The following is a 24,882-nucleotide window of genomic DNA, read 5'->3' as shown; positions in this document are numbered from 1 at the left end:
GCCCCCGCAGCGCCTGCTACCGAGCGCCGCGCCCGGGGCACTGGCTGGAGACCCGGCTATGGCGGGGCCCGAAGCATCCTTCGACCCCACCTCGGGTTGGAAGCGCCACATTGTGCGGCAGCTACAGCAGCGGGACCGCACGCAGAAGGCACTTTTCCTGGAGCTGGTGCCGGCCTGTGAGTGTGCCCTTGAGCATCTTAGAAAATGGCCATTGAGGAGGCTGGGCTCCCGGCCTGGGAAGAAGGTTTGGCTGTTCAAGCCGTGACCCAAGTGCTTCAGCGCCTTCTGGCTTCCGAGGCCTTTCGACTTGAACCTGTCTGCCACGCCCCACTTCTGAATGGCCAGGATTCCCGTCCCTTCCAATCCAGGCTCTTCTTAGCACTCTCTTGGGCGGAGAGATCCTTGTTGATACCCCCTCAAGGCTCGGTTCAACCCCACGAGCTGGGTTTCCTAGAACGTTTGCCCCTGAGTATTGTTTTTGCCAGGTCTCTTGTGCTTTCCTCCCTCTCAGATGGTCCCCAGGACCAGATCAAACCATTTAGTCTCTAACCCAGTGAAGGAAGGCTGAGTAGCCGCTTGTTGGTGGATCTAGGGTAACAGTGAAACTCTTCATCTCTAAGGAGAAAGCTCTGAATCTGGGCTCTGCTGCCGCCTATAGATGACTGGGACACACGAAGCTTCTCTGTGCTCAGCACACCCCAGCCTGAGGGAGAAGCAGGGGCCGCAGGATTTCTAAGGGAGCTGGGAAGTCAGATTCTTTTGGAGCTTTCTGGGCAGCTGGAGTGTGCGTTGGGGGTAGGGGTGGGGCAGTTCAGGATGGGATGAACAAGAGTGGATCTGTGTGTAGGACCATTGGTCACCTGAGATTGTATGTTTGGGGTTGGAAGTTTTAGTTTTTTCACTAGTTCCAGCCTGCCCTGGAACTAGTGAGAAAAGTTTGGGGTTGGCCACAATCCCTGCTGCTATCTCACTGGAGCTAATCTTGGTAAGTCCCCAAGACCGAATCTGTTTCTTATCCTGGGAAATCACTCTGCAATCTTCCAGGTGCTGGGCCTTTTTCTCGATGGTCCTGAGGCTCTCCCCTACCTCCAGGCAGCCTCACTTAAGGGCTCCGATAGACAGGGGAACCTCCCAGTTTGAGAAAAGAGTCACCCCCAATCCCTTTTTGGGACTTCCAAATCTAAGGGTCTGGAGCAACCCAGAAGGCTGAAATCAGAAAGACTGAAATTCCTATTATCTCTGTGGTCTTGGGTAGTTCATGTCCCCAAGCCTCAGATTTATTCTATGTAAATTAGGCATAATGGAACCTTTTTAAGATTTGCTGGGGACCAGTGCTGTGCCTTTACTACAGCTGAGGTGGGGTTTTGTATGAGAACTAGGCTAAATCCAGGGACCTCAGTCAAGGTGACAAGCAGGGCACTGGGTGAGGGAAGGGAGCTGAGAAGCTAGGCCTGGGCTTACCACCCCGCAGCCTGCTCCAGAACTGAAAAGAGGAAGTTATCGTGGATGGTGGTGGGTGTGTGTAATCCAGGGTCTAACCACCTAACCTAAGAAGGTCTGTTGGATAATTGCTCAAGGACTTTCTATTTTGACCTGGGGGAACTTGCACCAACTCTGGGGAAGTTAGGATTACTTTAGTGTGAAGTTAGAGCCCTTGAAGGGGAAGTGACTTGCTGAAGGTCATAGGCTAGTACAGCTTTTTGTTTCATCATGCTCTGGAGCCAGCCCTGTCTGGGGCAGAGGTGAATCAATCCTAGGCCCCTGGCGTCCTTCAGGACCCTCATTAGGCAGGACCCAGCCATCCTGTTGCCAGAAGTAGGGATCCTTCTGTCCCATGGAGAACAGGTCTTCTCCTGGGTGACATGGTGGTCTATGCCAGCACTAAAGGTCCTGTAGAGATGAACAAACAACTCTCAGGCAAGGGGCACAAACCATCCACCAGTAGCTGCCTCAATCCCAGCATCCCTGGACTCCTGCAGCCTTTCTAGCCATAGGTAACTTGTATGCCAGGGGTTGGCTGGAAAGTGTCTATCTCTGCCCCAACTCACCCTCTTGCACCCCCAGATAATCATCTTCTAGAAAAAGCTGAGCTGTTGGCCAAGTTCTCAGAGAAGCTTCATAAGAAGCCAAATGATGTTATTTCTGCCACCCATCAGAGCTTCTGGTAAGTATATGTATCAGTGATCATAAAAGGCTGCCTGTTTCTAGTCCCTCCTGCACACCAGCCCCCATACTGGGTCATATTCTCCCAGCACCTCAATGGCTCCTGGCTGCTACTCAGGGGTGGTTCTGGAGAGGCAGGCCCTCTCCCAGGCCAGCTGATTTAAAATCTTCTTTCTCCTTCTTTCTCTGAATTTTCCTATCCCTTTCACCTCCTAACCCTGCACTCCTGTCTTTCCTCCTTAGCCTTTTTCCATCTCCCTGTTCCTTACCTGATGCCTACAGAAAGGATCTTGCTCCCTATTCCAAAGAGAAAGAGAGTGAAGACTAGATCAAGGAATGGGTTGGGGCCAGAGTTAGCAGGTGTTTTTTTGAGGAAGGTCCTTGGCAAGGAAACACAAGGCCAGAGCACAGGACTCATGAAAGCTCATTTCTGAGATTTGCTCTTTCTTTTTTTTCTTTTTATTTTTTTGTGGTGCTGGGGATGGAACCCAGGGCCTCTCCTATGCTAGACAAGCACTCCACCACTGACTGCTCTTCAGTCCTTGCTTTTTCCTTGAGTGGCTTTCAGGCTTCCATTTTCCTCAAGAAAAAGTTAACGGCTCTTATTTCAGGCTTTTCATGGGACACTGGGAGCCTTTGAGCATTGGGGTGAATGGAGGGGACATAAGCACCTCTCTCTGGTTGGTTGGCAGGGAGGAGTCAGGGCCTGACTCAGACCAAAGCTCACCACCAGGCACTCTGAGGGTGAAGTGGCAGGAGGAGGAGGAGGAGGGGCTCCGCTTGGACTGTGGTGAGGTAAGCTGGGAAGGGATCAAGAATGGGGCAGGGCCAGGATCCAGGACTTTGGGGCAGGGAGATACTGTCAAGGGAACCAGGAAGTGAGCAGAACTTCCTGTGTTTGCTGCATCCCCTAAAGTCCAGTGCTGCAAGCACTGAGTGAGCCTACTCTTCACCCCTTGTCCAGGCAACCCCAGGGCCCAGCATCAGGTGATGGTTAATATATATTTGCAGACAAACAACCAAGATTGATGTAGTCTGTAGGCAGGACTTGGCACTTCCACCTAGCATTACTGCCCTGCCTGTCCCCTGCAATGGCATCTCTTGGCTTCTATCGTACCCTACTTATTTCCTCTGATTTTCTTCTTATATCTGTAGATTTTACTTCTGAGTTCCTTCTCTGGCTCCTTTCCTTCCTCCCTTTAAATGTGGGTGTTCATTTGAGTGTGCTCATTGGCTCCCATGGCCACAGGGATTTTCTCTTTCTTTTTCTCTTCTGACTCTCGGACCTGTCTCTACCCAGCCTTCTTTTCTGCACACTGGACTCTTGCTCAGCAGAGACATCACATCTAAAATCATCTCCAGCTGTGGGTGGTGCACCCTGTAATCCCATGATTCAGGAGGTTGAGGCAGGGGGATTGTGAGCTCGAGGCCAGCCTAGGAAACTTATAAGACTCTATCTCAAAATAAATAAATAAGAAGAGCTGGGGATGTAGCTCAGTGGTAGAGTACTCCTGGGTTCAACCCCTAGGGCCACAAATAAAAATAAATAAATAAATAAATAAAATAATTGAAGTCACCATCTCTTCCATAATATAGCACTTAGCACTAGGCAAGCATTAACTTAGTTAATCCTCTACATTGTAGGTACAGAGGGGGAAACTGAGGCTTAGAGAGGTGGATTCTAGATTTGAAACTCCACCCATAGAAATCTACTTTTTGTGATTTCTTCATTCTTTCAACAAATATTTATTGACAGTCGCTATGTCCAAGGAACAGGGAGTGCAGCTGTGAACAGACCTGGCCCTGTGGAGTTTTCAAGGGAGGAGAGTGTGATGGGCCAGTAAACATGTGTCCAGTTACAGTAAGCCGAGTCACCTGCCCAACACAAGTGTGGGAAGGGGCTATAGACAAATTGAGAGCCTCTCCCCCAGAACTGATGCTGTGGTTACAACTTGATAATGGTGTGACATTATGCCATAACATTTGTAGATTTGTATTCATCAGGATACAGCACAATTTCATCACCACCAGACATCCTTCTTGCTATCCCTTTTTAGTCACACTCACCCTTCCCCAAACATCCTTAACCATTGGTAGTAACCACTCATCTGTTTTCTACCTCTATCATTTGAATTTTTTTCCTATCATTTGAATTTTGACAAGTACCAATAAAAAAATATTGAGTGGTATAACACAACAGAAATGAAAGCAAGTGATAGGTGACGAGGATGGTGATTAGGTTGCTCAGTGGTGAGAAGGATTATAAATATTGTAAATTGGACCAGCTATGAAAGTAGGGGCCCTGTCTGCATGTGCAGGGGGTCTTCCCAGTCCCTCACCCAGGGAGTTGTATCAGTGCAGGTAGACAGCCTCAGTCTCGCACCTCAATCCATCCTTACCAGGGCTTGTGAGAAAGTACCAGGAACAGATGTTAGCAATAAGAGTACCCCCCCACCCCCATCCCTTCCTTGTGAGTATTTGCTGCGCCAGAGGTGCTCAGAGTCTGGCCCTCATTTTTCTCTTGCCACACTGATGGGCACTGCCTTGCCTTGGATCTGTTTCTCTCACTGACCCCTCAGCATTGAAAGAAGGGAACCAAATTTCATCTTCATGGCTGGCCCATCTCTTGGCTCTGGGGTTGAAGGAATGTGGAGTGAGGCAGGGGTAAATATGTAATGATTCTCACCCTACTTCCGGGCTTTCAGGGCAGATCCAGGACTCAGTCTGGGTTCAGTACTCTCACAGTCCATTCCTGTTCTTAGCCTTGTGTGCTTCTGTATTCTGAGATCTGTGCTTGGGCAGGCCAGCAGTTGGTCAGGGATTGTAAAGAAAGCCAAATGTTGGAGAGGCAGGGAATAGAACTCACATCCCTTGAACCCTCCCTGTAGATCAACACTTTACTTGGAGCATGATGTAGTTAGGTAGCTTGAGTTCAAATATCAACTGTCACTTAGCTGTGTGACTTTGGACAAGGCATTTAACTTCTCTGTAGCAATGTTCTCATTTGTAAAACGAGGCTGGTGGGTTTACTATATGGTGTTATTATGGGGATTAAAAGAGTTAACATGTGTAGAGTGCTCAGAATAAAGCATGGCACGTGTAAATGCTAGATAATCATCTGCTATTATTTTAAATATTTTTCTTCATAATAGTTCTGGGTTGCTCTATGGAGGCAGGGTGAGGGTCATCTCATCTGTACCCCTGCCTCATTCAGCATTCCTTCAACCCTATGGAGGTAGGCACTATCATTCCCATTTTGCAGGTGACGAAAACGAAGCTTGCTAAGGAGATTCACTTTCCAAGGGTCTCTACACCCCTAGGGTCATAGAGAAAATAAGTGGCACAACACAGCTAGAATTGAAACTCAGGAGTCAGATTTTTGAGCCTAGAGCCTCTGTTGCATCCTTATGCACGATCCTAAACTCATCTGAGCCTTGTTGGGAAGGGGCCGTGGAAGGTGTGGCAGGCTCTGTCCCTCCAGCCTCTCCTGCCCGAGAGGGGCGTGAGGCCTGGTGAGCCTTCCAGAGGTGCCCATGACCACCTGTCTGCCCCCACAGATGGCCTACCAGGTGGTGAAGAAGAGTGCAGCCTTGGATGCCCTGCAGTCGGAGCTGGAGGAGCGGCAAAGCAGGTGAGTACCGGTAGGGTGAAAGGGATTGCGCCCTCCTCTGGCCCAGGTAGGGTTATTGCGTGACCCCAACAGCTTCCCCCATGACCACCCTGGCTTGTGTTTGGGGGATGCGAACTGCACGGCTCTGAGGGCGAAGGCTTGGCTGGGGACGTGGCTTAACCACCTGTCTGGCCGGTGGCCATAGGTAGATCTCTCTGGGGTCTTAGGCGGGTCCCCACTGGGCGGTGATGGAAGCGTTTTGGGATGCACTGCCTGCGCTTCGGGTCCTCCAGGCTGGCGGCTGTGGAGGCCCGCGTGGCGCAGCTGCGGGAGGCGAGGGCGCAGCAGGTCAGCCTCGTAGAAGAGCTACAGAAGCAGAATGCGGCGCAGCGGAAGGCCTACGAAGCGCTGCGCTTGCACACTGGGCACCAAGAGGCGGCACTGCGCAAGCTCCAGGAGGAGGTGCGCGATCGGCTGGAGCAGCTCTTGCAACGCAAGGAGCGCGCCGCAGCCGAGTGCAACTTGCGCAACGAGCGCCGAGAGCGGTAGGAGGGCTGGGCCCCAACCTGTTCTGTGGCTAGCCTCCTCAGTCTGGCCTCGCCCTTGCCTGAAAGTCAGCGGTGGGGACTGCCCCCTGGGGAGAATGGACTAAGTCAGGCTCGAACCTGAAAGCAGGGGCGTTTGGTACCCCACCTTGGAATCTTCTGGCTCCTAGGATGCTTTTTCCCCCACTAGGGCCAATCAGGCGCGGGTGTCCCAGGAACTAAAGAAGGCTGCCAAACGGACTGTGAGCATCAGCGAGTAAGAGTGAGGAGGGACCGGATCTGACTCCTGTACTCTGTAGTTGCCCGACTGTGTGCCCATTTTTCCATCTTCCCCACTCCCCCACACCGGTACACCTGAGTGCATGTGGGTGGACACAGCAGCAATCCAGGGTCCACTGGATCTTTGCAGAGCTGTGTGATCGTAGGAGCAAGTTCATGTGCCCACCGCACATCCTCCCTCCCACTCGGACCCTTCCCCGCCCGGAATTCACATCTTCACTGTAATCAGTGCTTGGGCAGGGAGGGGCTGGCCTGTTACTTTGGCCTTCCTGAGCTTTATTCCTCTCTCCCAGGATTCCACACACTCTACATGATGGGATCAGAGAGCAGACAGAGACTCTGGCTTTGGCTATTAAGCCTGAGTCCCTGGAGAGTGAGGCTTGTGGGAAGTGGAAAAGGCCTTTCAGGTGAGGACCCAGTTGGCTGTCTCAGAATTCTGAGGCTGCCATTGTCTTCTAGGACCTTGGGGCCAGCTGGTGGGTTGGGGCTAGGAGTTTGGGGAGAAGCTGGGGTACAGCCCAGGACTGGTCTGACCTACAGTGCTTGGGGTAGTTGGGATCATTTTCACTGAACATGCACTGCTTTCTCTTCTTCCTAGGACCAGAGCTCTGGGGTGGGGTTTAAGGCTTGTGAAGGGTGTCATGAGGAGGGAACTGTGGGCAAGGCCCAGGGCTCATCTGTCCTAGGCATGTATGTATGTAAACACAGGTGTTTGCATGGGTAGGTACACACAAGGACATGGGCATATGTATACAGGAGCTTGGTTGCGAATACCTTAGTGTGTATGAACATAAGAACATATGTAGATGTTTGCTCACACTCTCAGTCCCCCCAAGTCTTGATTTACTTGTTATTGAGGCTGCTCTCTCCTGGCTCCATTTACCAGCCTGAAGGCTTTTCTCCTCAGTCTTTTCTTGTAGGTCCCTGGTGTCTAGGTCCTGGGATAGTGAAGGAACCTTGGAGAGGGACTTGAGACACTGGTCTCCAAAGTTCTTGGCAGCCCTGGTGGGCTGAGACATCCCAGTACAGTTGGGCATTTCTGAGATTACTCAACCAGCTTAGGTTTCACTGCCCCCAGCCTTGTCCCAGCCTGAGGCCACTTCATCTGCCCACTCCCATATGCCCTAGCTCAGCCTCCCAGGAGCTTTTGTTTGTGAGCATTTGCTGAGGGTGTGTGTGGGGGGTTGGTAGTTCTTATCATCATGGTAGAGACTTCCATTGTCAAGTCCCTCCCTGCCTGCATTTTCCTGGGTTGGTCTGGATTACAACTCTCCTGATATTCAAGGAGTCAAGTTCTTGTTATAGGCTCTAGAGGTTATGAGTCTTCAGATCTCCAGCAAAGTATAGGGATGAATGATTGCTGCCTATACACCTACCAGCCAGTCCCTTAGCACGTGGTTCTCGGTTCTGCCCCAGGTCTGCCTCAGCCACCTCTCTGACTCTGTCCCACTGTGTGGATGTGGTGAAGGGGCTGCTAGAGTAAGTGTGTGTATTTGTGTATGTGAAGGGGTTGGGCCTATTGGAGCCTCATGTCAGGCTTCTGGAGCCCAGGCTTGGTCTCTGTATGTGCCTCGTCTGTTCATCCATATGGTGCCCACTGTCTGTGTGTATCTCTTTTGGGCCCCAGAGGCAGGAACCAGGTGTATGAACTCATTTTTTAACCCCTACTCAGCTATCTTCCAGGCTTATAAGGGATCTGTCCTTATCCAAGGTCCTCACAGGGGACCAAGATTTCCAGCCTGAGGCCAAATGGGAACTCTCACTCAATTGGGAAACTAAGGCTCAGAATGTAAGAACTCATTCAGTCACAAAGCCAAGCACTGGCAAGGCCAATACTAACCATTAGCCCTGAAGTTTTCCTGCAACCACCAATCCTGCCCTTGTTCTGTGCTTTTCTGTGTATTCTCCACTCCATCCCGGGTAGATTGGGTTGGGGAACGGGCTGGTTGGATCCTGGGGCCATATTCTGCTACTGCCATGTCTGTTTCCTGTTGCTGCTACCTTTGGGGAGCTTGAAGCCCCCACATCAGAAGGCCTTGGTGAACATCCTCCTGACTCTACCCCTGCAGTTTCAAGAAGAGGAGAGGTCACTCAATTGGGGGTGCCCCTGAGCAGCGATACCAGAGCATCCCTGTGTGTGTGGCTGCCCGACTTCCTACTTGGGCTCAAGATGTCCTGGTAAGGGAGGAACTGGGCCACATGTGTGGGGGCCAATATGGGAGTGCAGGCACTAGGGGTGTCCCGAGCAGGCCAGGCAAGCAAGACCCCCAGGACCAGCAGGAGTTTGTCTCCACAGGCCACGGTGGGAACTGCTCAGGCTCTTTACAATGGGGGCATAGACTGGAAAGGGAGATGGGAGGCTGAGAGAGTAGGTGGCCCAATGAGAGTGCTGGGAGGCAGAGTTGGGAGGCTGCTTCAGGGGACCAGGCAGAAATGAAGATATTTGCTGGGGCTAAGTTTGAAACTCAGGATTTGGGAAGAGACCTGGGGTGTGGATACCAAGCCAGCAGCAGGCTGTATGTGTGCACAGGCACATTGAGAGTGAGCCTGTGAGGGGGCACAAACAAGCATATGTGGGGAAGGCCCGGGTCACCAACCTTCCCTTTCCCCACAGGATGCCCACCTTTCTGAGGTCAATGCTGTATGTTTTGGCCCTAACAGCAGTCTCCTGGCCACTGGTGGGGCTGACTGTCTTATCCACCTCTGGAATGTGGTGGGAGGTAAGGACCCCTCCCCTGCAGCCCAACCCAGTACTTTCTCTAAAGATCTACTCTCAGCTTGCTCCTGGGTGGGCCTCTTTGTGTTTGCCTCTACCTGGAACATTCCTGTGAGCAATAGCTAAAGAACCCCTCTGCAGGAGCAGGACTCTGAGGATGCCTCTCTGAGGAAGGGTAGAATCCCTAGGCCTGCAAGATGGGGAGGGCTGAGTGCAGATGGGCCTCTGTTGGGGGAGGGGGAGATCCCTTATCAGTCTTACAGAGACAGACCTTAGAGGAACAAGTCCTTGGGTTCACCAGGCCATCACCTCTTTTGGTATCACTCCACCTGCCAGAAGTCAGGAGACAAACATTGACTGTCCATCTTGTGCTAAGCTCTGTGCTCTACAACTGGGTTAGGGACTCAGAGCCAACCCCTGGAGGCTTCCTAGAGGAGGCAGATCTCCAGCTGGTCTGGCCTGGCTTGCTGTGTGACCTATGGACATTCCCTTCTCTCTGGTTTTCTCTAGCCCTATCTGGGAAATGCCTAGCTTCCCCCTGAGGCCCCTGCAGCCCAGGCTGTAACTGTACTCCATGATTCTGTGCTCTAACTTAAGAGAGACTCCTGTTCCCACTCTGGGTTCCAGTTCCTCTATTTTGTGAGTGACCTCATTTCACCTGTTCCTTTCCCTGCTCTCCCCCTGCCCTGCCAGGTCGTCTGGAGGCCAACCAGACCCTTGAGGGAGCTGGTGGCAGCATCACCAGTGTGGACTTCGACCCCTCGGTGAGGGGACTTTGCCCCAGTAGCATGGGATTATCTCCCCACACCCCAGTCTCTATACCAGTGGGCAGAGGCTCCCATCAGTAACAGTATCCAAAAGCTGGGTCCTTGGGCTCTTGCATGTACCACTCCTGCTGGCCTGAGGCTCGTTTGTCTTCCTTGATGACTTGGGCCATGGGAACCTTTAAGGCCACCCCTACCATAGTTCTCTGGACTGAAAGATGCTGCCTTTGGCCAGGCCTAGACTCAGACCTCTAACACTCCCCATCTCTCCAGGGCTCCCAGGTTTTGGCAGCTACTTACAATCAGGCTGCCCAGCTCTGGAAGGTGGGAGAGGCACGGTCCAAGGTGAGACCTGACTGGGAAGGCAGCCTAAGGGTCAAGGGTCCTTTTTAGGATGAGGGAGGTGCTATTATGGGGTTTTGGCCATGCCTTTGATCCAGACTTGGGATGGGGCAGGAAACACTGTCTGGACACAAGGACAAGGTGACAGCTGCCAAATTCAAGCTAACAAGACACCAGGCGGTGACTGGGAGCAGAGACCGGACAGTGAAGGAGTGGGACCTTGGCCGTGCCTACTGTGAGGCTCAGCTCCAACTCCACCTCCCATCCCCCCCTTCCCTCAGATACAAGGGAACCTACCCTGCTTTCTGGGAGTGGCTCTGGGATTCAAAGACATTTTGGGTGAAATCCTCCAAGGTCATCCTTCTCTGTGCCCCATTGGTGTTCCCTATCTGATTTCTTCATGACTTTAAGCTTTGGGTAGATGAAGAAGAGGTGGACTGAGCCCTGGGCTGGGAAGATCTGGGTTCTAGTCTTGGGAGAACACTGCCCCTTTTGGACCTCAGCATCTCTACGTGTCTACTGTGCTAGCTCCTGACAACCCTCTGAGACCCTGGGCTCTACCCCTTGGTCCCTAGGTTCCAGAACTATCAATGTCCTTTCCTATTGTAACGACGTGGTGTGCGGGGACCACATCATCATTAGTGGCCACAATGACCAGAAGATCCGGTTCTGGGATAGCAGGTGACAGGCAGACTGTGGGTGGCTGGTGGACCTGGGGTCAGAGTGTTGGAGTTCTTGCTCCTTGGCAGGAAGGGTCATGGTGATTCCTTGGGGGAGTAAAGCTATGGGGCTGGCACTACCAGCTGGTATCCTCTGTTGGGCACAGCTTCATGGGGCATAGCACCCCTGGGAAGCTGTGCCACTTTCCTTGTGACTTCTCAGTCCAGTATTGACTGCCTGGGCTTTACAACCAAGATGGACAAACAACTTTTTCCATTTTATTTCTACTTTTTTTCTGGTGCCAGAGATTGGACCCAGTGGTTCACTACCACTGAACTACATCCCCAACCCTTCTTACTTTTTATTTTGAGACTGAGTGTTGCTAAGTTGCCCAGGCTGGGATCTTCCTGCCACAGGCTCCTGTGTAGCTGCAGTTATAGGTATGTGCCTCCATGCCTGGCTACCACGCTTCAATTAAAAAACCAAGAAATGTTTTTAGTTGTTTTTTGAACAGAAGAGCCCAGCATTGGGTGAATGGTTTACAAATGCAGAGCTGGAGCCAGTGCAGGGCCCATGTAGGCTGGTCTTGCTGGTGTGCAGGGACTGCCCTTTGAAGCCCTTCCTTCTCTCAAGTTTTTCAAGACAGACTTTTCATTGTTTTTCTTCCAGTGTTTATTTTAGTGATCCAAGGGTTTCAAGGGCTCCTTCTCAAATCAAAGTCTGACCATGTTCTTCAGTGGAGGGAGCTAGGTGGAGGGATAAGGGAGATTAGTTACTGGCAGAGACCTGCCTCTGGACTTTGTTGGTTTTTCAGGAATGGCTTGGGGGACTGTTCCTTACCCCTCTCTCCTCAGGGGTCCCCGCTGCACCCAGGTCATTCCTGTGCAGGGCCGGGTCACCTCCCTGAGCCTCAGCCATGACCAGCTGCACCTGCTCATCTGCTCCAGAGATAACACACTCAAGGTCATCGACCTCCGGGTCAGCAATATCCGCCAGGTGTTCAGGTACTAGCCTCTGCCTGTTGATCCTGTGGCCTTTATTGGGGCAGCTGTGTTTCTCTTTTCCTGTAAAAGTTCTCTGCCTTTCTTGACCAGGACCTGCTGAGGTACCTGACACCTTAGAGAGATGGGGCTCTCAAAGCCCCTGGTTGGGGACAGGACCGGCAGTGATCTCCATTCTGACCCCAGCCCTGTTTGTCTTTAGGGCTGATGGCTTCAAATGTGGTTCTGACTGGACCAAAGCTGTGTTCAGGTGTGTCTGTGAGCTTGCCCATCCTCGAGTACACCCCACCTGGTCCTTGTGTGTGTCCTTACCTGAGTCCCTTTCTCTTGTTCTGCTGTGGCCACTGCAGCCCTGACAGAAGCTATGCACTGGCAGGCTCCTCGAATGGAGCCCTTTACATCTGGGATGTTGACACTGGGAAACTGGAGAGCAGCCTTCAGGGCCCCCACTGGTGAGCAGACACTACCCTCCTACTAGTCCTGCCTGACACCAGGTTCTAACATCTCCCAGCCCCTGTCTCCAAACCTTCACCCCCACAGCCCTTCACAGCACCCAGGTATCCTTCCACGTGTGTTTTATAGATACCCACTTTACAGATGAGGAAATGGGCTCACAGAGGGCCTCAAACTATCTAGGTCCAATACTGGGGGGCAGAGCCAGGCTGCAGACCTGGGTCCTGCTGCCCCTTGAACCCTACTCTCCCTCTCCTCAGTGCTGCTATCAACGCTGTGGCCTGGTGCTGCTCTGGGAGCCACGTGGTGAGCGTGGACCAGGGCAGGAAGGTTGTGCTCTGGCGCTAGGACTACGCCCCCACAGCCTGGGCTGGAGAACAGCTTCCCTCCGCTTCACAGAGCTCCAGAGCCCACAGGATGGGGGTGGCCTCCAAATTTAATGGGGAAGAAGGCCCAGAAGGACTTGGTCTGTTTGTTTAAAAACAGTGTTCTTGTTTAAAAAGTCTTTTTAAAATATGTATCTCCTCACTTTTCCTCTCTAAAGTTGGGGGGAGGGTGACTAACAAAATTGTCTGTTTGCGTCTTTGCAGCATTTGTGGGGTACAGGGAGACCTGGGCTGGGGGCTCAGGGAAATCTGGTTTGGTCTCCTTCCTCCTCCTGCATAGAGCTGTTTTGGCAGAGCCAGCCCAGGGACGCAGGTTGCCCAGCTTAATCATGCAAACAACATGAAGAACGGCTCAGGGCAGCCCAAACCAGTGCCTTTCAGAGCCATGGAAATGTAGCCTTGGGTCCAACCTGGCCCTGAGGCCAAACCAACACAGTGGGCTGAAAAGGGAGCAAGCAGCTCATGGGGTCCTGGTGGAAAGGGTCCTAACAAACAAGAGTGATATCAAAGTATTTGGTACACTGGCCCCCTTTCCTCCTCCAGAGGCAGGGCCCAGGTAGAGGAGGGCAGCTTAAGCCTGGGCCTTCATTTACCTTGGCATCAAATTTCACCCCCACAATATGCCCCAGTCCAGGCTGAACTCACAGGGCAGAACCCAGCACCCCATTTCTTTCTGTAGCCTAGGGCTTGGCACAGGTCAGTGAAGACAGAAAGGTGTTGGCCAAATGGCAAAATCTACTCATTGCTCCCAGATTGCCTACTTCTCCTGGCATGGCAGTCCTGAACTCTGGATGCCATACCCAGCTGCCTCCTGTCATCTGTGCATGTGACCTCTGCCCCTCATAGTACCAGATCCTGAGGCTGCTGTGCCTCATGCTTCTCTCCATCCCTGCTGCCACTACAGGCCACCTTCTAGACTCACTGTCTCCTCCCAGTCCCGTACTTGCCAGAGCCAGTGACTTTCTAAGTTGCCAACCCTTTGAATTTTCCCTGCTGCCTTCAGAAGAACCCCTCAGCTTGAAATCTAGCCTTTGGAAGTCACCCTGTTGGCCTGCATCTTCATTCCCTTGCTATTCTGAATGTGACTTGCATGTGCTTTTCTCTATCCAGAATGTTCTTGTCCCTCCCAGCCCACAAGTAAAATTCGTCCTTCAGGATTCCCCTACTGACAGCCCTTTCCTCATCTACCAGGCTTGGTCCTACCCTTTCTTGTTTGTTATCAGCCTCCCTCCATTATAAGCCATGGAGCTCTTGAAATAGGCCAGGATGGGAACAGAATGTTCCCTGGGATCAGGTCTGGCTCAGAGAAACCTCAGGGAATGTTTATGAAGTCATTAAGTTCTCCTATGCAGGCACTCTGTGAGTTCAATAATCTAGCTCCCTTCACCCCTGCCCCAGCCCTACTGCTCTGGTCCCTAGTGGCCAGCAGGGGTCACCAGCTGTCTGGTCTCTGAGGAGTCCTTTCACCAGCCTCCCCCCAGAGACTGATGGCTGAAAAAACCAATGATGTCCCAGTGGCCACCATTACTAAGTACTTAACGTGTCAGCCTCCAGTGTACTTCCGGTAATTTCATTTGTTCCTCTCAACCAACTTGTGATATGGTTATCACCTATTTTACAGATGAGAAAAGATGAGGCTCAGAGGTTGAGTCAAGATCACACTTGCACACACCTGCATTGTGACTGCATTCATCATACAAATGTCAGACTTTAGGCTCCCTGGGCAGTGATGCACCGTGCCCCCCACTTCAGCCACCACAACTACCACCACTACCAGAGTGGGGGTGATTCCAGCTTTGTGTCTAACTGGGCTTCCTCCCTGCATCTTCTCTCTTCAATTCTGACCCTTAAAGCCAGGAGGGTTAGTGTCCTTCAAAGTGAGGGGCAGGCAGGAACACAGGAGAGAAGGAAACTTGCCGTTCAGATTAAGTGCCTCACTGGAAGGCACAGCTCAGCAGATCACAGACTGCTCAGACAGCCCAGGAGATGATGGGACTCGCTCTCTGGGATGGCAGTCTCCCTGACCCCAGCTTCCCTGAAGGCCTTCCTTCCACTTATGGGGGCAGGCCTGATCACACACTGTGGGATGGTGTGGCCTCATGGAGTACATGTCCACCTTAAATTTCTGTGCTTCCTGGAGGAGCAGATCTGAAAGGAGAGGCAGACTGGAGGGAGAGGCCACAGATGCCCAAGGCAGGTGCTCAAAGGGGCTAATGATAAAGACCTCTCTAGGCCTTTCAGAAGTCAGTGCTCAAGTTTGTTTTTGTTTTCTTTTTTTTTTTTAATATTTTCTTAGTTGTCAATGGACTTTATTTGTGGTGCTGAGAATCGAACCCATTGCCTCACACATGCTAGGCAAGTGCTCTAACACCGAGTCACAACCCCAGCCCTTTTCTTTTTATTGGTAGTGCTGGGATGGAACCTAGAGCCTCATGCAGGCCAGGCAAGTACTCTATCACTGAGCCACACCCCCAACCCTAGTGTTTGGGGTTCTAGTACTCAGGCATTTGGGTGCCGTCTGCCTGAGTTTAGGTCCCTAGTCAAACTGGAATGACCTGTACACTTGCCATGTACATGAACTGATGCCCCAAGAGAGGGCAGGAGCTTGTTCTGGGTCACACAGCAGAACTGAGGCAAATCACAGTGGCTTCCAGGCTCTATATTGCCATCTGTGAAACTTCCTGTCCCAAGGCTCTCCCCACCCCATCAGCCAGGTGACATAGCTCTTCTGTAGGCCTAAGTACCTCCAACTGCCCTGCCTAATCTGAGGCCTTAAATGACAGACGCCCTTGTTCTGGTACCTACTACCCCTTGGTCATCTCCTAGCCCTGGCTCCTCTGTTTTCTTGAGACTCCCCCACCTTATGTGAGCCTGTTTGTGACAGGGGCTGAACTCCTGTGCCCAGAACATAGCCTGGTACAGTAGTTTGCTGAATGGACAGAGTAACAGAGCTGGTTTCTGAAGGAATCTTGACACAAGGTATGGACCCACTTGTGAGAATGTGTGAATATTGCTATCTTCAGGCACACCACCTCTGGTTTTAGGCTTTCTCTGAAATAATATCTTCAGCTCATCTGTACATTATCTTATTTGATCCTTTTGGACTTTAGGAAGTTTGCATTACCTTCTCACTCCTACCTTCAAAGATGAGGAAAATGAGGCCTAGAAAGGTGAAGGGCTGAGCCTCAGCCCCTCAGGGCAAATCTGAGATAGCTCAGGGCTTGCACACAGTCTCTTCCCCCCATTTCTTCCTGCCCCTCCCAGCAGCCAGCTGTGGCAAGTGTTTGGTACAGTGTGGAAGGGGTGTGGACCCTACTCATGGGTTCATTTCTGCAATGCTTCAGGATAAAACACTTCAGGAAGATATTCCCAGATCAGAGTTCTCAGAAACAGACATGGCAGAAGGATTATGTGTGTTTTTTTGGCCACTGGGACCAAGGGAAAATAGTCCAGGAACAAGATGCTCTTTGGCATTCATATGGTTCTTGGCAGATCAGGCAGGAACAAAGCAAACACAGGAAGAACCTAGGTGGAAACTCAATTGGTTGTGTCAAGTGGTGGGGTTTCAGGACAAACTTTAACTCTCTTCCTTTTAATCTAAAATTTCTATTATTTGGTTATATTTCTGTCAGGAAAAACTTTACAATGAACAAAACAAATGCAAAGGTTTCAGAGCTGCCAGATTTTGTCATAAAGCTACTTGAAGAGGGCTGGGCAGTAACTGGAACCAAAACCAAAAACTGTGGCTGGGTTCCCTCGGCAGGGACTAGTACAGCCTGGGATGTCATTACAACCTGGAGCATGACAGTTTGTGCCAGTGGATGAGTCCAATTGCTGGAATTTTCTTTTCAATTTCTTGTTATTCTAAGAAATCTTCAGCCATGGCTGAACAGTGTTGGTGGTGGAGTGGTGAGCATGCTTGCCTTCCAAGAAGCCTATCTACATGGTCTGTTCTCGGCTACGGTGACCTGCTGTGTGATATTTTTACTTGTATCTTAGAATAACTGAACTGATCCAGAATAAGAGTTGGATAAACTCTTCGAAATCACTCATTCCATTCCTTTTAAAGTTGGGGTTGCAGCAGCTTGGAGGGAGGATCACTCATTTAACAGCATCAGGGCTGAAGCCAGATGACATCACATGGTTTCTGTGTGGCTTGTGGAAGTGGGCTGGGTGGTGGGGTCAGAGAGGAAGTGCTGCAGGTCATATGCTGGGAGTCTGGCTTGCCCGCATCAAGCTTGTTCCTAAGATGAAGGAGGCCTACGGTTAGCTGTGACACTGGGATGGGGCAATTAGCTGAACTTTGCCCCTGGTCACAGACTAAGCCTCCAGTGCTAACAGCCATCTCAAATGTGAGCAGCCTGCACTGCAGGGAAAGCAGAAGATGGAAATATTCTGTGTCCCAGATTTATGGCTGGACACCTCACACACATCCCTTCACACAGGCCTCTTGAGGGACCTGTGTGTTCCTGTACAGCAGGAGACTATTGAGGATCTCAGTTATTAAGGTGAGGACCCAGGAGGTGGGAGAAATGATGTGAGGAGTATGTGGAGACCACCCTGTGCTGCATACTTGATATAGCCTTCTTGGGACCAATAAAATGTCCTTATACACACTCAGTTCATTACTTCGTAGGATGTAGCTGTGGGAAAGGGGAGAAGCATCCAGAATGACCACATCCAGGAAGCCAGTGGTCACATCCTCCAGGCTCCCTCCTTAGCTCACCAGCATGCTGCTGCCCTTTCTTTCCAGCATGTCTCATAATATTGTCCTCATTGTTATGTAGCCGTCTTTTTTCCCCACTGGGAAAGAACCTTGAAAGCAAAGAAAATTAGTTATTTCTTCCCATCTTTAGGACCCAGGATATCATACCTGGCACAAAAGTGGTCTCAGGGTCTGTGTCCCATGGTGTATTTACTTCTCTCCGAATTTGTTAAATGCTGTAAAGGAGGGCCCAAGAGTATCTTTGTAAGATACTTTTGGGAAAAGCCTGTTGAACCAAACCTTTTTAAAAGGAAACTTGGAAAACTTAATTCCATTTTTTATTATTCAATATTTTATACATAATAAATACAAATTTTTTACAGCCACTGTAAAGAAAGCGCATCTGCACAGAGACTCCTTCTGAGCCCTGCCCTGTGCATGGTGATGCTGGGTTACATGTCCTGGAGGGAGGGATTATTTTTTTAAAAAGGAGGCATATTTTTACAACTTTGTTTTTAAAAATAAAATTAGCAGCTCTTCCAAGAAACATTTTAAGATCTAACAAAAGACTTCAACAACTTTCTGAAGTTGTGAAAAATCCAAATTCAAGGATAATTTGGCTAGCTAAAGAAAGAGTAGAAGACTGGGTGGCAAGATGAACTGCTCTATTTAATAAGCACTTTTTAGATTTGTAACATTTCCGCAAATTGTAAAATCTTTAAAAAACCACCCTTTTAATTGCTCTTTTAAACTTAAGAATAAGTTTGATAAACATAAAAAGACCTCAAATAGATCAACAGTTTACAAAATGCAAAAAACCAAAACCATAGCCAACAGTCAAGGGGTATTGTTACTGAAGTGATCAAATGAATAACTGAAAACTTCTTCGGTTCTGACCCTACATTTTGTCAAAAATCCCACAGGGATGTTTGGTGAGCATTTCAAGTTTCTAAAGATTCTTAAGAGGGATGGGATTTACAAAGCATAATACAACTTTTGGATTAAATTCTAAAAAATCTGATTTCTTAGCAAAAACAGAAAAGCAACAGGCAAGCCTCCCTTAGTCCCTAGGTAACACACTCCCTACCTTCCATGGGTGGAAAGCAGAGCCCCACGCTGTTCCCAGTGCTGAAGACTGCTGAGCACCCCTCCCACCCCCAGCTCTCCTGGGACTCGCAGAAGGCTCCTCTTTCTCATCAGTCTGCACTTGTGTGGGATGTGCAATCAGAGTCTTTTCTTGCTCAGGAAGCTAGTTTCCTCCACAGGCCCACAGGTTCTTCCTTCCTAGGAAGCATCAGGGAGGACCTGGAGGCTGCATTTTTCATGAGTGACAGCTTGTCTATACCAACAGCGACCAGGCTGTCTGGGTCAGTGCACTAGCTTTTGAACAAAATAGTGCTAGGGACCTCCCCGATAGAGAAGCTCAACAAGCAGGCATGTGTCCTTAATTTATCAGACACTCAGGTTCTAAAGATATTGGTCAGAAGAGTATATGCTGTAAAAACTGAGTTGAAAAATGTCCAAAGACAAAAAGAACATTAAACCGGCTCATTTCAGATCTGGAAGCTCCATCTCTGCTGTGGCCGTAGCCTCCTTTCTATTAGTCTATGTGATGGGCAAGATGAGGCTACTAGTTTAGCCCCCTCCAGGTTAGCCCCACTAATACTAAATGAATGGCATAAATATTAATACAAAGGACACTGTTATTATTTTAAATCTGTTAGTTGTGGAAGAGATGTGCGTTAATGCAACTGGCGCTAATGCAATGGGCAGTCCACTTTTTCCCGGTATGGTTTCACTCTTCATCTGGGGACGAACTTCGGGGAGGAGCCAGCCTCTCCTGAATCCCTCCTTCTGTTTCCTTTTGGAGCCAACAGAATCTGATTAATACTTAATCAGATGAGCAAAAGCCACTTGAAGAATGATGAGATCTTTGCCACATCCTTGTGGCCACAGTAATATACTGTACGAGCACACATGATCAGAATTCTGTGACTATTCCCTGGAATGAGGCCTGGACTGGAATCTCCTATAAAAACGGACCACTGTTAGGCATGAGGGCTACTCCCCTCTGCTTCTAGGGCCCACTAGGATTTGTGCTATGGTAGGAGAGATGACATAGAAAATGACAACAAAAAAAAAAGGCACAAAATATTCAAAACATGGGAGGAGTTCACCAGGCCACCCAGTCACAGAGAATCTGCCTTGGTTTTGCTCTGTTCAAGAGTCACCATCATGCAAAGGTGCCTAAACAACAGGATGGGCCAAACTCCAAGCCTGGCCTTGATTGTAGCGGTAACAAAGGGCAAGCCCATAGTCACACCAGTGTGATCTCCACATCCTCCATCTTCTCTGCTGGCCTTCGGTGGTTCTGTGTGGGTGGAGGCGGAGCCGCTCGGACCTGAGTAAGGAACAAAGTCTTGGTTTGTAAGTCAGCTTCCAGACTCAGGCTGGAGCATCTGCAAAGTCCAACCAGTCCTCTATCCAAGGACATGGGCACATACTTTCAGTGTAAATTTCCCACCCCGAGAAGCAGGTACTGTTCTGGATGAAATGTCAAGTCTACAAATGAGACTGCTGCCTGGGCTAAAAGCCCTGGGCACAACAGTTACTAAAGCCCTAAAATCCTTCTCCAAAGCTAAAGCCTGGAAGGCAAGAGCGCAATACTTAGGGAAATAAGACATTTCAGCATGTCTTGGGAGTCAGTTCTAAGGAGAGGCAGGCTGGGGCAAGAAATGAAGGGCCTTGTTGAGACATGTTATAAGAAATCTGGGCTTGGGCTGGGATTGTAGCTCAGCGTAGAGCGCTTGCCTAGCATGGGTGGGACCCGGGTTTGATTTTCAGCACCACATAAAAATGAAGGCATTGTGTTGTGTCCATCTACACCTAAAAAATAAATATTAAAAAAACCCCTATATTTAAAAAAAAGAAATCTGGGCTTTATTCTGTAGGCAGGGGAGTCTTTGATGGATTGTAAGGCATATCAGATCCATGAAAAGATGTCTCAGATAACAGTTTGGAGAAGAGATTGGAAGTGGGCAACAGGACAAGTGAGCTGACAACATAGGAGACTTTCCAGACTTTTCAGAATGAAGGCTGATGTGAGCTGAACTAGATACCAGGAATGGTGGAAGCAGAACAGTGAAGAGTTTTGAGACCTGTATCCAAGGTAAACCTGGCAAGACCTGGTGATGACTGCAGGTAGGCCAGGAAGGTCTGAGGAATGCCTCCAGAGCACTGGTAGGATAGAGGATCCATTCACCAAGACAGGCAAAATGGAAGAAGGAACATGTCTTGGAGGGAAGGAAATTCACTAATTTTTGCTGAGTTTTGGGGGTTGGTCTCAGACATATAAGTTGAGATTACCACAAGTCTGAAACTCACTGAGAGACATGATTCTGGGATTTGGTTCTCACAATCATGGGAATAGGTAACTTGGGGGAGAATATGTTGAATGACTTCAAGAGAAGCAGTCTAGGGACAGGATCATGAAAAGTATCAGCAGAGATGCAGAGAGGAGGAGAAACCTGCTAAGGTCAATGAAAAGGAAGAGCTGGAGGTATAGAGCCAGCCAGCAAAGTGTGGTAGACAAGAAAATTAGCCCCGATTTCTCCATTTCTACTCTTACCCACCAGCCCATGTTACTAATGCCTCTTGCTTGGACAACTGCTCCATCCTCCTAATGGCTCCTGTATCAGTTCTGCCACCTTTTATTGGTCTCCACTTGGTAGCCATAAATATGTGTTTAAAATACAAAACTAATCACAACACTGCCCTGCTTAATACCTCACAATGGCTTTCAATCACATTTAGAATCAAGACCCAAGTCCCTGCCAGGTGTGGTGGCCCAGCCTGTAATCCCAACTACCCAGGAGGTTGAGGCATGAGTATCACAAGTTGAGGCCAGCCTGAGCAATTTAGTAAGACTCTGTCTGAAAAAATAAATAAATAAAAAGGGCTGGGGCTATAACTCAGTGGTATAGTACCCCTGGATTTATTCCCCAGTATAAAAAAAAATATTAAGACCCAAGTCATTAATAAGGAACTCAAAGCACATCTGCTTAATGAATCAACCTAGTGGTTCAAGAAATGGTGATAAAGGTCAAGGAAAACAGAATTGCAAAGGGTCCACTGGATTACCAGTATGAAAGCCATGACCTTGAAGAGGAGTGGTAGTGGAACTAAGATGGCAGTAAAGTGAAGGGTGAGCATAGGTAACTATTTGTCAGAATATATCCCTGAGAACAGGAGTTCTTTGAGGTCATTTAGTGTATTTCAATGCTCCTCAAAGAGGCAAATACAGGCCTGGAAAATAGATTCTTAATAAACATTTGCTAAAACAATTGTTTTTATGTTACAATTATACTACTTCAATGTTCCTAGAGCTTGAAATACAATTGAAATACACCTGCACAATGGTTATCTTGTGATCTTACCATGTCAGTGAGAAGTGTTCCAGTATAAACTAAATGATCCAAGATGAATTGACTTTAGAGCTTTCGAGGCTGTTTGAGGTGGGAAACTGTAGATACTTTTCTGGCACATAACCCACTTAGCCTTTTTAATCGCTCTTTTTTTAAATTTATTTTTTAGTTATAGGTGGACACAATATTTTATTTTTATGTGGTGCTGAGGATTGAACCCAGTGACTCATGCATGCTAGGCGAGCGTTCTACCTCTGAGCCACAACCCCAGCCCCTCAATCACTCTTTTTACCTTCCCAAATTCATTTCATCCTTTTTTGGCAACACACAGGGGCTGATTTGGATTTGGAAGAACTATGCATTCTATAACCCTGCCAGCTAGGAGACTTACAGGCCGGAGTTTGCCATATGAGGTCTCAGGAGTATGCCTTGATGCCTGTGAGAATCCTGGTGACTCAGCATGGAGGCTATTTTCTAAGGGAGAGAATTAAAAAGCTCAATTTATGTGGTGTTGTGCAATAAAATGCACTCAGACCCTGCCCAGAGGACCCTTACCATTTGTTGAAGGAGACCGGGGGAAGAGCTGGGCACTCCTCTTATCCGGGCTGGGGTAAGGACTGCTGGGAGGCTGGTCATACAGCGGTAGCGGAGGCAGGGAGGTTTGCGGCTTGGGGGAAGGAGAGATCTGCATGGAAGGAGGCAAGGTTACCAGGTGCTCTTGGCCTCAGGAAAGAGAGCTGGCTTCTTCTCTGCTGCTCAACACACATTCCTTTTCTCTGGGACTAAATTATGACTGTTAAAACTTGTCAGCCTTTTGCTCGTCAGCAAATGGACCTAAAATAACTACCCCAAACTGTTTCATGATGCATTTAACAGTTTCCTATCATAGATCTCATTATATTACTGATTTTAGTTTATCTTCAAACAGTTACCAAGTCAAACCATTCTCTAAACTTTTCTTTTTTAATTGAAAATATGATAAATTAGTCAATTCAACAAAGCTAAGGAAGAACAAAAAAGGGGACAAATTGTACTGTTTTTACATATGAAGATACAATAACTGGCTGAGCTTCTTGTATGTGAGGCTAAGTTATTATCACGCAAACAAGATTGGCAAACACTTTCTTTATTCTTCTACCTGCCAGGCTGCTGTAACAGATCCCCAGAGAAAAACTGAACTGAATAAATTAGGACTTCCTGTAAATGCAAGTTTCCTACTGATGAGCAAAACCTTACAGCCCCTTTATTGTGGAACAGGGGCTCTGGCAGGCCCTGGGTTATGCGGTAGGGCTCTGAGTGTGATAGAACGAAGAGCTACCTCAGAGTTGTACCACATAAACTAACCATGGACATAACACATTCTCTCTCTGATTTGTTTTTTCTCTCTCCACCAAACCAACCTTTGATATGCTATATACGATTTAGTATTTTGGTTAATAGATTCACAGAATGCAGAAGAATGAAGGCATAATAGGGTCATATCCCACAAGGGTCTGACCGTCAAGTCTCTGGTTTCTGAAATTCAGCTATATAGACATCTGGCAATTGAGGACTGGAACAGGGAGGGTGAGGCAGAGAGACTGCAACCCACTTTTGCCTGGGTCAAGAGACCCTAGGGAGTTATTTTCTTTAATCATGTTTTAAAGCAGCTGTTCTTTTCTTCTTTTCAGCAGTGCTGGGGATCAAACCTTGAACGTACTAGGTAAACATTCCACCACTGAGCCACACCTCCATCCCTTTAAACATTATAAAATTCAGCTTTCCCCACTCTGGTACCTGAATCTCTTTCATCCATGGAGTATCACCATTTTCTGAGGCTGAAAGTTCTTCTACTAGCACCGATGGGAACACTCCAATCCGCCCATTGAATTCCCCTTCCCAGAAGCCATCGTCATCTTGGTTCTCTTTGTTCAAGATACGAATGATTGCTCCCTCAGGAAAAGATAGCTCATCATCTGTTTGGCCCTCATAATCATAAAGTGCTTTCACAAAACAGACTAGAAAGCAAGAGAGAGACAAATCTGGTTAAGAACAAAAGACAGTCAAGGCTGCTTTTGCAACCACCCCTATGCTCACATGACAACTCAGAGAGCACCACTCAAAGTTGTAATTTTTTTACTCACTGTGATCAAAACAGGGAAACAAAAAACAGGAAGAAAGTGCTTTATAACCTACTGAAGGCTTACTCCTAGGGTAATACAGTTTAGGTCAAATGTGACCAAATAAAGTGTGCCTTGTTTCAGTCTTTACCACTGGCATCTCCGTTGAGGCTGCCTGAAACGAGTTCTGCTTCCGTGGAATTGCTGGATGTGTGTGACCGACTGTCCAAAGCGGCCAAGGACTGCAGCATGCTCAGTAGGCTGTTCGAGGTGGGAAACTGTAGGTACTTTTCTGGCACATAACCCACTTGGCCAACTTTATTTCGAGCCTGGGTAAAAGACATGGTTACAAAACAGGTTTGCACACACAAAGGTTTGGACCGGACATAATAAGAACCAAAACAAACTCCTAAAAATGTCACAAGAGGGGCGATATGAGCAAAGGAATATACCTTTACCCAGTCTTCCATATCTCCATCTTCAATCACTTCTAACACCTCATGTTCCTCAATGGTCAACTCATCTGGTTGAGAAGCCTGCAATGGAGGATGGTCATGGACAAAATTAAAAAGGTTAGATAAAGAGCAGATGTGAGCTGGTCAGAACAAAAACTGGGGATCAAAATATTGAAATGATTTTGAGAAACATAAAAATTTCAATGCTGTAAAACTATCATAATGAGGTGAAGTTTTACTCTAAAAAAATGAAACAAAATAAAACTGCAACTAAAACTGG

General features: G+C 48.7%; 2 protein-coding genes across 10 annotated transcripts in view; one reads left to right on the top strand and one right to left on the bottom strand.

The window, feature by feature from the left end:
• Positions 1 to 24,882, top strand: Atg16l2 (autophagy related 16 like 2). Of its 8 annotated transcripts, none has more exons than XM_076846672.2 (18): positions 1 to 176; positions 2,065 to 2,164; positions 2,856 to 2,958; positions 5,721 to 5,794; positions 6,067 to 6,318; positions 6,509 to 6,574; positions 6,891 to 7,004; positions 8,309 to 8,386; positions 8,667 to 8,775; positions 9,212 to 9,317; positions 10,007 to 10,077; positions 10,351 to 10,422; positions 10,534 to 10,654; positions 10,995 to 11,100; positions 11,934 to 12,083; positions 12,283 to 12,330; positions 12,431 to 12,532; positions 12,794 to 13,047. In XM_076846672.2, exons 1-18 carry the CDS (start codon positions 59 to 61, stop codon positions 12,879 to 12,881), a joined length of 1,878 nt encoding a protein of 625 aa, XP_076702787.1. In that variant the 5' UTR covers positions 1 to 58; the 3' UTR covers positions 12,882 to 13,047. The 8 variants fall into 8 exon arrangements, 7 of the variants coding, with proteins under 7 accessions (XP_076702787.1, XP_076702788.1, XP_076702789.1 ...); XM_076846673.2 differs by lacking the exon at positions 8,309 to 8,386 and adding an exon at positions 8,014 to 8,076; XR_013090401.2 differs by lacking the exon at positions 12,794 to 13,047 and having other exon boundaries at positions 12,174 to 12,330; positions 12,431 to 12,480.
• Fchsd2 (FCH and double SH3 domains 2) overlaps positions 18,012 to 24,882 on the bottom strand; it is a 241,908-nt gene continuing 235,037 nt past the window's right edge. For both annotated transcript variants that reach the window (XM_076846669.2, XM_076846670.2), the window contains 6 exons: positions 24,600 to 24,683; positions 24,299 to 24,476; positions 23,825 to 24,045; positions 22,604 to 22,733; positions 22,440 to 22,522; positions 18,012 to 20,025 (listed from right to left, as the gene is read on the bottom strand). In XM_076846669.2, the coding sequence (XP_076702784.2) occupies positions 19,942 to 20,025; positions 22,440 to 22,522; positions 22,604 to 22,733; positions 23,825 to 24,045; positions 24,299 to 24,476; positions 24,600 to 24,683 (780 nt within the window). In that variant the 3' untranslated portion in view covers positions 18,012 to 19,941. The remainder of the gene's footprint in view (positions 20,026 to 22,439; positions 22,523 to 22,603; positions 22,734 to 23,824; positions 24,046 to 24,298; positions 24,477 to 24,599; positions 24,684 to 24,882) is intronic.

The sequence above is a fragment of the Callospermophilus lateralis genome, chromosome 2, assembly GCF_048772815.1.
Source record: "Callospermophilus lateralis isolate mCalLat2 chromosome 2, mCalLat2.hap1, whole genome shotgun sequence".
NCBI lineage: Eukaryota > Metazoa > Chordata > Mammalia > Rodentia > Sciuridae > Callospermophilus > Callospermophilus lateralis.
The sequence above is the reverse complement of the archived record's forward strand: the minus strand, read 5'-3'. Positions and strand labels throughout refer to the sequence as shown.